The following is a 12,188-nucleotide window of genomic DNA, read 5'->3' as shown; positions in this document are numbered from 1 at the left end:
TATTAACCAATGCCACCCCAATAAATTTCATTTTAAAAAAACACCTACAGTCCTGCTCAAATTATAGTCAAGGAATGTAAGTGCCAAAGAGAACATGAGGTCTGGGAGTCAATTGGCTCCCTCCTCAGCCAGCCAGTTTTCATATCCCTGTGGATCATAAGTGTCACAGCTAGCCACACTGAGCATGATTCTAGTGTCTAAGATGTGTATTTTTCCTGCAACATGGCCTGGAAATGACAGCCGATTACATTCAGGTTTCAACTAGAGAAAGGGCAATCTGCTCCAATGTTGAGGAAAAACTGGTGATGTGATGATAGATCTCCTACGTTGTACTATGTGAGTGATCAAAAGATTTTTGAAGGCTGTCTTGACTAACCAAGATTTTTGCCTTATGATCCATTTTTATCACCTAATGTCTACATGAGATGCATTTCAATCATATTTCTTTCAGAAACATAAAAGAATTCAAACTAGAGTGGTTAAGTGTTACCAGGTCATGTGGTACTACTTTCACCTTACTAAATGGCTAGTAGTTTGTAATTTCTTATAATTCATAAAACCTATAACAGCATAGTAGGACACTTTCCAATAAACTGCAAGCTCCTGCTATTTTGCACCTATAGAATTTGTATGTAAGTAGATGTTTCAACACAATTTTTTCAGTGTAGTAAACATGTAAAAATAATTGCTTAAAGAATATCGAAGTTTTGTTTGAATTTCTTTGTACATAGGAAGACACTTTTTAAAATTTTTTTCTGTCTACTACTCTTTGAAATCTGTAGTGGTGAGTCATAGAGGGAGGAAGTTATTCCTCAAAACAAGCCTGTAAGTTTTTAAGTATTACATAAATGCAACACCATACAAGAAAAACTTAATTTTAGACATAGATTAATTTTCATGTTAATAGTAGAAGATTTGATATTGTAGGGTTTTGGTGATCCAAAGAAAATTGATGTTATCTAATATAACTCAGAGACTCTATTTTGTTGTTGTTATTATTTGGTTGCACATGTTTCAAGTGTTATTGGGTCCTCAGAGATTTTCAGAAAAATAAGAATTTTCTAATGTCAGAAAAAAACTGTGGTACATTTACACAATGGAATACTGTGCAGCAAAAAGAAAGAAGGAACTCCTGCCATTTGTGACAACATGGATGGAACTAGAGAGAATTATGCTTAGTGAAATAAGCCAGGCAAAGAAAGAAAAATACCATATGGTATCACCTGATACAGGAAACTAAGGAACGACACAGACAAATGAACTAAATAGAACAAGGAACAGAATAACAGTTATTAGGGGGCGGGGTGGAGGGAGAGAAGGGAGATAAGTAAGGGAAGGGTTTAGTTAAAGAACGTGTATAAATGACTCATGGACATGGACAATGAGGTGGGGGGAATGGGACAACTGTAATTGAAAAACAAAATAAAAATTCTATATAGAAAAATAAAGAAAGAAAAGAAAAGAAAAGAAACAGTATATAACAAGAGACAAAGAAGGGTAAATTGCTAACTAGTTATAACAGAAGGTTTCATTCTCATCACACTATAACTTTCATGGGAAACTTCTCAACACAAAGATTGATTCTATCCCACTAAGGCAAATCATGGCATTTACTATAAACAGACTTTTCCTAAGAATAAATTTTGTGGGTTAATTATAAAACTGCAGTGGGATATGTCTGTTATTCAGGGGATGATTAGCTAGGTCTGGGATGAAATTCACTCACATTTTAAAATATAGAATATGATCTTTTGGCCAGAGTAGATAGAGGAATATTCTCTCATACTCCCATTCTCTATAGCAAGTGCTTCTAAAATTTTGAATATACAATTGGTGTTTTTGAAATGCTGTTACACATAGACTGTTCTGGAAGTGTTTATCCAAGCAGTGTGACACTGGGCACCACCTAAATCCTTTAGCATACAAAGAGTTCACAAGACAGGAAACAAAGAAAACAACATGGATTCATTTTATTGGACAGAATATTGAGAGCAGAATTATACAGGGTGATCAACAATACTATGGTCAATGCTGGGATGGGTGGAAACAGAAAATCACATAAATTATTGGGTTGACCAAAAAGTCCGTATGGTTTTTTTCCATAAAATAAAAGACACACTTTTAATTTTCATCAATAACTGCATTGATTTGGATATTTTGAGTATGTCAGCTCTCTCCCATGTGGTGCAACATTGATTGTTCTATTTTGATTTATTTATTATTCTTGTTTATTCTATTACAGTTGTCCCAATTTTCCCCCTTTGCCCTCCACCACTCAGTCCACCCCTGCTCCCATAGTCAATCCCTGCCCTGTTGTCCACGTCCATGGGTCATTCATACAAGTTCATTGATTAATTCCTTCCCTGTCTTTCCACCATTTCCCCCTCCCCTCTGGCAGCTGTCAGTCTGTTCCATGTTCCCAAGTCTCTGGTTCTGTTTTGCTCATTAGTTTATTTTGTTCATTAGATTCCTCTTATAAGTGAGATCATATGGTATCTGTCTTGCACCAACTGGCTTATTGCACTTAGCATAATATTCTCCAGTTCCATCCATGCTGTAACAAAAGGTAGAAATTCCTTCTTCCTTTCTGCTACGTAGTATTCCATTGTGTAAATGTACCACAGTTTTTTAATCTACTCATCTTCTACTGATGGGCACTTAGGTTGTTTCCAGAACTTGGTTATTGTAAATAGCACTGCTGTGAACATAGAGGTGCATAGGTTCTTTTCAATTAATGTCTCCATTTGACTGCTATCAACTTCAACTGGTCTACCCAACCATGGAGAATTGTCCAGTGAGAAATCTCCAACACCAAACTTAACAAACCACTTTTGACATGTTTGATCAGTAACAGCACATTTCCCATCCACGGCACAAATCTTTTTTTCTTTCTTGCATTTCAGTTGCATTTTTACCTTCTTGAACTAAGAAAGCAGAATATTGCCATGAATGTTGCATATTTTCTTCCATCTTCAATATTAAAATGGCTGCACAAAAATTCACCAATTTTGATTTTTTTTTTAATGCATGCTGACATTCCAGCTTCACAATATAATCTAACAAAATTGTTTCGAGTGAAGTAAAGACAACTAAGTACTACTAGAGCAATCTTATGGAAAAAAGTCAAATGAACTTTTTGGTCAATAGTATTCAATGAGTTGACTGTGGCTAAACTGATACCATTTTGAGAACACAAAAATACCTTTGAGTTGATTCTGATTCCTTGGTCCTCATGGTGGAGAATGCAGATCACAGAAGGAATGTCTCATGCATTCTCTCTACAGCACAGGCACTTTAACAGTGAACAGGCTTCTGAAACTGATAGAAGTCGGAATCACACTGGTGAGCTTATGTGTGTGATTGGGAAGCAATGCCACCAAATGTAATGTATTTCCTACCCTCCCTCAAGATCAATGTTGCTGAAAGGACATGCTGCTGTTTATTCTGCAAGTGTATTGGAGAAGATGGCACAAAGGGAGATGCTGGACCACCTGGGAAAAAGGTAATTTTAAGATTTATGCCTCACTTTATATGTATGTAGTATGTTTTTCAGACATGAGTTTAGGTAGAAATAAGGGGTGATTTTAACTTCTAGGTAGAGCCTCTCAGATAAGCTATTATTACACTTCTCCTTTTGTAGGTCAAACTAGGTAGTCATGGCTTGTCCTTGGTATTCTCATTTGGAGTCTTTCTAAAAACTTTTGTACAAGTCTCAGGAGAAACAACTGCTGAGATCCTTATTTACCCAGTGTTCTAGCGTTGATGACAGTGATGCAGAAAAATCAGTTGCCATCTCTCATGTTGAATAACGAAAACCTCCTGAATACCATTGTCATTTCAATTTCCATTTTTAATGACTGCAGAGTCATTTAAATCAGGTAGAAAATATTTTGTGTAGTTTGCTAAAATCAAGCTAGGTCAGATGACCCTATCATTTCAAAAGATGATGTTTCATTCAACTTTAGCCATATCAAAATGTTATCACAGATGTACAGACAAGAACAGGCCAATTATGAAAATGATAACCAACCACAGATACAGGTGTTTCCTAACCAAAAGAAGTTTATGTACCCTTATGTAGAACTATGACTTGGGGGGTTAGGAAATGTTCAAATACATATGTACATACATGCTATGGATGTGTTTAATAATAATTTTACTACTGCTTGTTGGAACATGTGCTTAACCCTTAAATAATTTATAAATAGCACTATAATTCCCAAATCGCCATGGTTGTTTCTCTACAGGTTTTTGGATTAGTTATTTCCTGATTGCTTCAATTTTATGTAAAAAGAGTGGTAGGAGTTTTTTTGTTTTTTTTTTTTACAAAAGACAGGGCTCAAGAATAATGGAATGAAATGTGGGTGGTCTATTTTTGTATATGTAGCATAAATACTAGAGCTGTGTTCATTTGAACATTGGTCCGGACAAAAACTCCAGCACTATATATAATCCCAGAGAGACTTATAGACAATGTTATGATTCACCCACATGCCCCTGAGTTATATGGATACTTGTCTCAAATTTTCATTTATTTTTTATGTGTATAAATGTAGCCTAGGTTGTGGCAGAGAACTAATTTTTTCAAACTCCTACTTTTATAAATAAAGTATAACTTTGATTACCTTCGGATTTTGTTCTATTGAGTGCTAATGTACTCTTCCTTTCCTTATTTCCAGGGATCCCCAGGTTTTAAAGGCAGTCAAGGCTACCTAGGAGAAGAGGGCATTGTTGTAAGTCAAAAAATTTCTTTGCCACCTCATTTATTCCTACAGACATCTCTATAATATAAAATCATTTGTGTCAAATCACAGAGACATGGGAAAAGTCAGATTCTAAAGATTTGTGTGCAAAATCAGAGGTCTTCCTTAATCCTCATCAGGCTTTGCTTCTGGTGATCATTAGTGGTCTATTAACCTACTGTCTCCTCTTTCACCATCCACCAACATTGCACAATTAACTCAATGTAAAAGTTATCTTCCTCACCAGGGGAGTCAAATTGCTGCCATTTCCCCCTTCTTGATCCATTTTGCAGCGGTAATCCGACTCACCACCTTGTTTATCAAGGATCTCACTCTTTCTTGCATCCATTCACCCTTCTTTTCCTCTTTCTTTCTCTCCCTTTCACCCTCCCTCCCACCCATCCATCCAGGCACCCATTCATTTAGCAATGATATATTACCAGTTGCCACATCATTTACCACAGCCCCCACTCACAAGTTCATTTATTCATTTGAGATATATATTAAGGCATCTTACCATGTGCCAGACACAATGCTAGGCCCTAGAAATAAAAATAAACAGAAGACAAATATGGTTCCTATCTCAGGTAACTTCCAGACTAGGGGAAAGGCAGATGGGACAATCATGGTTCCATCCTTTACACACAAGGACTATAGTAGAGGAACAGAGAGATGCAGTGTGACAGAGTATAGCAGAACAAACATCTAACAACCTCAAGTAACAGCCTTGGTGGCAGTTAGGGCTTGGAAGAAGGTTACATACACATAAGGACTAATGCTTGGGCAGACATCGTAAGGACAAATACAAATTTCTCCAGAGAGAACAGTGTGTTCAAGGGCGCATGTAACTGAGTCAGAGAATCATGTGTTTGCAGAATGGCACATGGAACCCAGGACACAGTGAGAGGAGGGTGTATGTCAAGGAAGAATTAGGTTATTGGGAGTCTTGAATACCCTGGGAAAGATTTGAGTGGTGTCTTCGGTTGGTGGGTAGTCATTGAATGATGTTATGCGTAGAAGTAAAAATAATAAGGGTATGTGTTCAGAAAGCATACCCAGGCAGTATTATGGGTGATGATAAGGCCGGGGTTACAGGTGGAAATCATACAGTGGTAGTTGCAAGACAAAGTGCCTAATCTTAGTTTGGGACAGTGTGAGTGGAGGTAGAATGGACATAACTTATTGACCACTTGGGAAGAGAGAAGCTGAGGATAACATCTTTGTTTCCAATTCACAAAATGTACAGACTGCTGGGGTTATGGTGAAAAGGACTGTAGGAGTAGTATTTATTTAAGAAAAAGAGAGGCCTCTTGCTTAGATCATACGTAGAGCATCCTTCTCTGACATCTCACCAATTTTTTGTTGTCTGTTCCTGGAATGCCTCCTGAAATTTGGAGAACACATCTTGGCTTCCAGTTGATTGTATGCCTGTTTTATTTAGATACTATTCCACCCATGGCAGTGTTCACATGGGATCTGAAGCAAAACAGAGTTGTCAACACAGTAACTCTTATTTACTTATTAATTTTTACATACATGAATTCTGGATTGTAAACCATGAGCAGTCACACAATTTTTTTCCAACATGAAATTTGTCAAATTTCCAAGACAAATTCCAGATTACCAAAGAAAAAGTTCATTTTGTTCTGTGCTCTTTCTCAGGGAGAAAGAGGAGCCACTGGACCAGTGGGAGAGCAAGGTACTAAGGGATGCAATGGCTCCAAAGGACCTAAGGTAAGGGTCACAAAAGACATTGTGGAGTCTTCCCAACATGAATTCCATTTTCTTACACTAATCACTATGTCCTTTCTATTTTCAGGGAAACTGGGGACTAAATGGACAAAAGGTATGGTACCAACCATATCCATCTATCTCCTCGTTTGTTACCTAGAGATATTTTATTTTTGAGATTATTGACAAATAGACTATACCAATGAAGTTTCTGTTGTGCTTCCTTTTTTATTGTCAGTGATTGAATTTTATTTATTTCTGTACTTTATTGCAGGCAATGTATAATATATTATTTGTTGACAGTTTCTTTTACTAAGTAATCTTTGATATTACCCATGGCCAGCCTAACCAAGGGGCTGTGTATGGAACACAGAATTAGGCTTCTTGTTTAGTGTCTGACTTCTTTCCATATAAATGTAATGCACTCTGTTCTGATCACATTTGTCTTCTCAGGGAGAAGTTGGGGAACGTGGAATTGATGGATTAAATGGTGTACAGGTAGAGCTTTCTCTTTGTGCCATAAAGATCCTTCTGAGCTATTTTCTCATTAAGAAAATGGGGATTTGAATTTATTCTTCTGTTTCTTAGGGTGACAATGGTCTTCCTGGAAGAAAAGGAGAAAAAGGTGATGAAGGATCCCAGGTAGGGATTCAATAAGCAGACAACATGAAAACTGTACTGGGAATAAAAGATGTGATTAATAGAGTGGAAGAGCTACCCTAGGTGTGTCAGTCCACTAGTGCCACAAATTGCTCCATGACAATCACAAAATCTTAATTGCATGCATCAATAAACTTTTATTTCTTATGTGTCTGAGAGGTTCAACCGATCTAGGCTGAGCATGGCTAACCTTGGCTCAGGTGTCTGTAGGTTGGCTTGGGGCTTTCTCTCTGATCCTGCTCCTGGGATGAGAGAGCTGCATGTCTATGTTGACCATGACCTCTTAATGGCCATGGCAAAAGCAGAAGAGAGGAAGTAGACACACAGGATCTCTCAACACTTCTTGCTCCTAGGCTTGGAACTCTTACAGTGACATTTCTATTTCTTTCTGTTGGCCAAATCAAGTCACAGCCAAACTCAGGGGTAGGGAATCTTGTCATCCTCCCCCCAACCCCACGCACGCACGCACACGCAGTTGGAAGGCACTGCAGAGTTACTGTGGCAAAGAGCATAGATTCAGAGAGGAGTGAAGAACTGGGGTCGCTAATGAAAAGCAGCCGCCACACTAAGAACAGTTGCTGGGTGTTGACAATAGTCTGTGTTGCAGGGCAGCACATTGAGTGTGCATTCTGCTCATTCCCATCTAGAACAAGTACCAACAGCAGCCCTACTTCTGTCATCTACTTTATCTGTCTTTAGAGTGTGAATCATTGAGTCAGAAACCCACTTTCTAGCTGATGCAACCACCTTGGGGAAAATGGATAATGTCTCCGAATCTCAGCTGCCTCATTAAAAGAAAGATAATAAACAATACCAGTTTATGAGGTAGTAGTAAAAACTAAATAAGGTGATAAATGTGTCTGGAACAGAATTCATCACTGTGGCAAATGATTGGGGTCACTCTTAAATTATGCATATGATGCCTGAAACTATTTTTCTGGTTGTTCCTCTTTCTAGTTTAAAAGTAACTTTGGAAAAAATATTTATTCATAGTAGGGGAAAATATAAACTCTTTGTTTCTATTAATATTATTAAAAATTCTTGTCTTGTCCTTCTTCTGATTTTTATTGACTTTAGGGAAGCCCAGGAAAAAAGGGGATTTCTGGAGACTTTGGAGCAAAGGGCTTGCAAGGAGACCCTGTAAGTTCTGGGGCTGCACAGGCTGTGAACTAACATTGGGGCTTGGATTCCATCAACATTTTTGATAGGAAAAGGCTTCCCCCTTTAACGTACTACCATAGCAATCCTGAGTTCAAATCATTACAGGCACAACTGTAGAGTTTTAAAAGGAGGTTCATTATGTTAGATCCTCGTCATATATGAGATGAGTATGGACAGTGAGTATCCCTTGAACTTCACTTTCACATGTATTTTTTGAGAATGCACCCAATAGAAATGGGTGCAAAAGTGCACACAAAGACATGTACAAGAATGTTCATAGAAGCACTACTTAGCAAAAACCAAGAAAAATCCACATATCTATCAATAGCAAAACAGGTAAATAAATCATGGTGTAGTCACACGGTGGAACACTATACAGGAATGAGATATTTTTTGAGAATGCACATTCAGAATTGTGTTTGCACTTCAGAGCTGGGAAGGGAATCCAGTCTACTACATTTTCTTCCTCTGGGTGACTCAAAATGTAGACAGAAGAGAAGAAACAAAGCCATGTCTTTTTTTTTTTCTATTCTCCAAAAGTCTTTCTCAATTGAGTGCATTAGCTTCATTTTTTAAAAATACCCAAGCCAGCTAAGATTGTATTAGGCCAAACTTAGGACACAGAGGTACCAGCTCTCAAAGGACTGACACCTCAAAAGGCATGACCCACACCAACAGGGAGCATGCCCAGGCAAATGGAACATTTGTACTGTAGGGCTTTCTTTCATTACCATACTCCCACGTAAGTCTCCAGAACCTTAATGAATTAGGATTTTGGTTTGTTTTTAAACATTTATTAAACCTTTTTAGTGAGATATAATTGACATATAACATTGTATAAGTTTGAAGTATACAAATGTTGATTTGATACACTTATAGATTACAATATGATTACCACCAGAGTCTTAGTTAACTCCTCTCTCATGGCACATGGTTACCATTTATTTTTGGGGATGAGAACATTTAATATCTAGGCTTTTAGCATATTCAAAGTATATAATATATTTTATCATTGTCTGTAATCACTATTCTGTGTATTAGTTATCCAGAACTTAATAGAACTGTAAATACATCAGAAAGGTACACAAATTGTAAATAGATAGCTTGATGAATATAAATGCACCTGTGTAGTCACCATTCAGGTAAAGAAATAGATTGTTGGGTAACAACAGAACATCTGAGAAACTTACCTCATGTCCACTCCAATCACTACCAGCCCTCCCTAAGGTAACCACTATCCTAGGATCACAAATTAATTTTACCTGTTCTTGAGTTCTAAGTAAGTGAATCATTTATGATACTCTTCTGGCACTGGTTTCTTTTGCTCAAGTTTATGCTTGTGAGATTCATTTATGTTGTTGTGGATAAAAACAGTTCATTCTATCTCATTCCTGTATAGTGTTCCACTGTGTGACTGCACCATGATTTATTTACCTGTTCTGCTGTTGATGATATTTGGATTGTTCCTGGTTTTTGCTATTATAAATAGGACTTCTATGAACATTCTTGTACATGTCTTTTGTTGTGCTTTTGCACCCATTTCTATTGGGTTTATACTTTAGGAGCAGAATGTCAAGGTGATCGTTGAAATGCCTATATTCAGCTTAACTTCATAGCCAAACATTTTGCAAAGGTTTTTGTACTAATTTACACTCTCACTGAAATGTGCCAGAGAAGAATGGCTAAAATTTATAAACACTGACAATACCAAGTGCTGATAAGGATGTGGGGCATCTGGGAATCTCACAGGACTCTGTCTTTAAAAACTCCTCCAGTACACATGGGTTGATCAGAGAAAGAATTTGATGCAATATATATTGACGGATATAAATGTTAGGTATGCATTGAAGACAACTCTTTATAAAGGACAGAAATTTGTACTTGAAGACAGCATTGTTTACTAAGTGACATCTTATGGCAAGTCTGGTGACCTTAGAGTTTTCAAACAAATTCAGACTATCTAATTGAAAACAAAAAACACTGTCCACAAATACAGATAATTAAGAAATAGTGGCTAAGCACTGGGTGGTATGGCTCAGTGGATTGAGTGCTGGCCTGCAAAACAAAAGGTTGCTGGTTCGATTCCCAATCATGGTATATGCCTGGGTTGCAGACCAGGTCCCCTGTTAGGGGCATGCAAGAGGCAGCCACACATTGATGTTTCTCTCCCTCTCTTTCTCCCTCCCTCCCCTTCTCTCTAAAAATAAATAAATAGAATCTTCCTTTTTTTAAAAAAAAAATTAATAGTAGTTGAAATACAAAGACATTTCAGTCATCCATATATGGTATCCAAAATCCACTTGGGGCAGTGCTATAAAATTGCTATTCACTTTGATCAGAATTACCCCTAATTGTCTACTAAATTGTCTGTATGATTATATGACACCTTAAAAGAATCTGAATAATGTAAAAGGATTTTTATTTAGAAAGAAATGTTCTGTGGCTTTAAGATGGCTGAAAATTCAACCCACTAGAGCTTTTCTGTGTTATTTGTCATTATACTAACTTTGGATGGTTTTTCCATGCGTGATAGCTCTTCCTAGCCACTTGGGAATAATACATATCAAATAGAAGACAACACTGTGCTTTTTGGGGATTACTATTTCAAGAAAAAAAATTTTAATGTTTTTAAAGATTGACAGAATAAGTAGGATGTTCTAGTCTATAGAATGTGCTGCAATATGATTTTTTTATGTCATCTCTTGAATCAAATAGTTCAGAGTTGAACCACAAGAAGTTTATACATGCAGTGGAATAAAATTCTGGGCTTTACATTACCTCTTTACCTTCCTTTTCCTTACATGCCTTTCTCACCAAAATATAATTATCTAGTATTATAACTTAGGTATATCCTGCTTGGAAAACTTAACAGAAAATTATTTAAAGAATAGAACAGAAAATGTAGAAAACAATCTCTGGCTTTGGTATGTGGAAGAGATAAATAATTTCTAAGTTTTAATAATATCAGTTATAAAGTAAATTCTAAGCCCATCTTTTTCACTCTGTTAGCCTATAAATTCTGTTGAGTGGACAAACTACTTGTTTAGAAGGCTTACTAAGCATCTGGAACAATGACATGTCCCTGCTGGTGATCACAAATTACTTATTGATTGATGAAGGTCATCTGAGCTGCTTTCAGACAAACAGCCGGCAGTGGCACTCAGTAGGACTGGATAATTGTTTTCCCTTCTCAATTTATTGGAGCGTTGACTGAAGTGACTGGCTCCATTGACTGTTCCAGCATCATGGTGACACTGCTGTGTTTGTGGTCCTACCTCCCCAAGAGAGAGAGCTTTCAGTTTGGCCCGCTTAGGCTAATATCCCGCAATGTGTGCCTGTTTTTAATTAGCTTCTGCTGAAACATTTGTATGACTATTAGGAAAATCTCCAGGATTTTTTGGAAGGTGAAAAAGGAGGGGCAAGCATACGTGAGAAGTAAGCAGCCAAGCGTCCGAGAAGAGAAAGAGGGAGTGGGTGGCAGATGCAGCTCTCCACACTGCTCAGTGTGCTTATGTGCTTGCGGTAGAGCCCATTGCAAACATTGGCCTTTCCCAAGGGTCAGAGGGAGTCAGGTCTACCATCCCTCAAGGGTAAACTTGTCTAGGCCCCAGGAACAATGAACAAAAGTTAAGGGAAAGGATAGCAGTAGCCAGAAGGGGTATCTCCAAACCCAGGACAAGAGTTCTCATAAACACGCTATGTCACCCTTGCTTCCCTCGGCTCTGCCCTCTGTGGTGAGCTCTGCATCTCCTTCCATCACTGCCCCCTGACCCGCCATTACACACACACACACGCCCCTTGGGTTTCCACTCCCTTCCGATAATACAAATCACAGAAAGAAAAAAAACACCACATTTGTAAGCCTTAAGCTATTTGTGTTTTCCATTGGGTTGG

The 12,188-nt window shown here is 37.7% G+C and overlaps 1 protein-coding gene across 1 annotated transcript in view; it reads left to right on the top strand.

Moving 5' to 3' along the window:
* Positions 1 to 12,188, top strand: part of COL6A6 (collagen type VI alpha 6 chain) — a 108,833-nt gene that overhangs the window by 30,431 nt on the left and 66,214 nt on the right. Inside the window, exons 11-17 of the mRNA XM_090283008.1 lie at positions 3,410 to 3,502; positions 4,680 to 4,733; positions 6,405 to 6,476; positions 6,562 to 6,588; positions 6,927 to 6,971; positions 7,062 to 7,115; positions 8,211 to 8,273. Of these exons, the coding sequence (XP_090139134.1) occupies positions 3,410 to 3,502; positions 4,680 to 4,733; positions 6,405 to 6,476; positions 6,562 to 6,588; positions 6,927 to 6,971; positions 7,062 to 7,115; positions 8,211 to 8,273 (408 nt within the window). The remainder of the gene's footprint in view (positions 1 to 3,409; positions 3,503 to 4,679; positions 4,734 to 6,404; positions 6,477 to 6,561; positions 6,589 to 6,926; positions 6,972 to 7,061; positions 7,116 to 8,210; positions 8,274 to 12,188) is intronic.

The sequence above is a fragment of the Furipterus horrens genome, unplaced genomic scaffold (genome assembly GCF_987537825.1).
Source record: "Furipterus horrens unplaced genomic scaffold, mFurHor1.1.pri manual_scaffold_7, whole genome shotgun sequence".
In the NCBI taxonomy this organism is placed as follows: domain Eukaryota; kingdom Metazoa; phylum Chordata; class Mammalia; order Chiroptera; family Furipteridae; genus Furipterus; species Furipterus horrens.
This window is presented reverse-complemented; position numbering and strand designations above follow the sequence as displayed.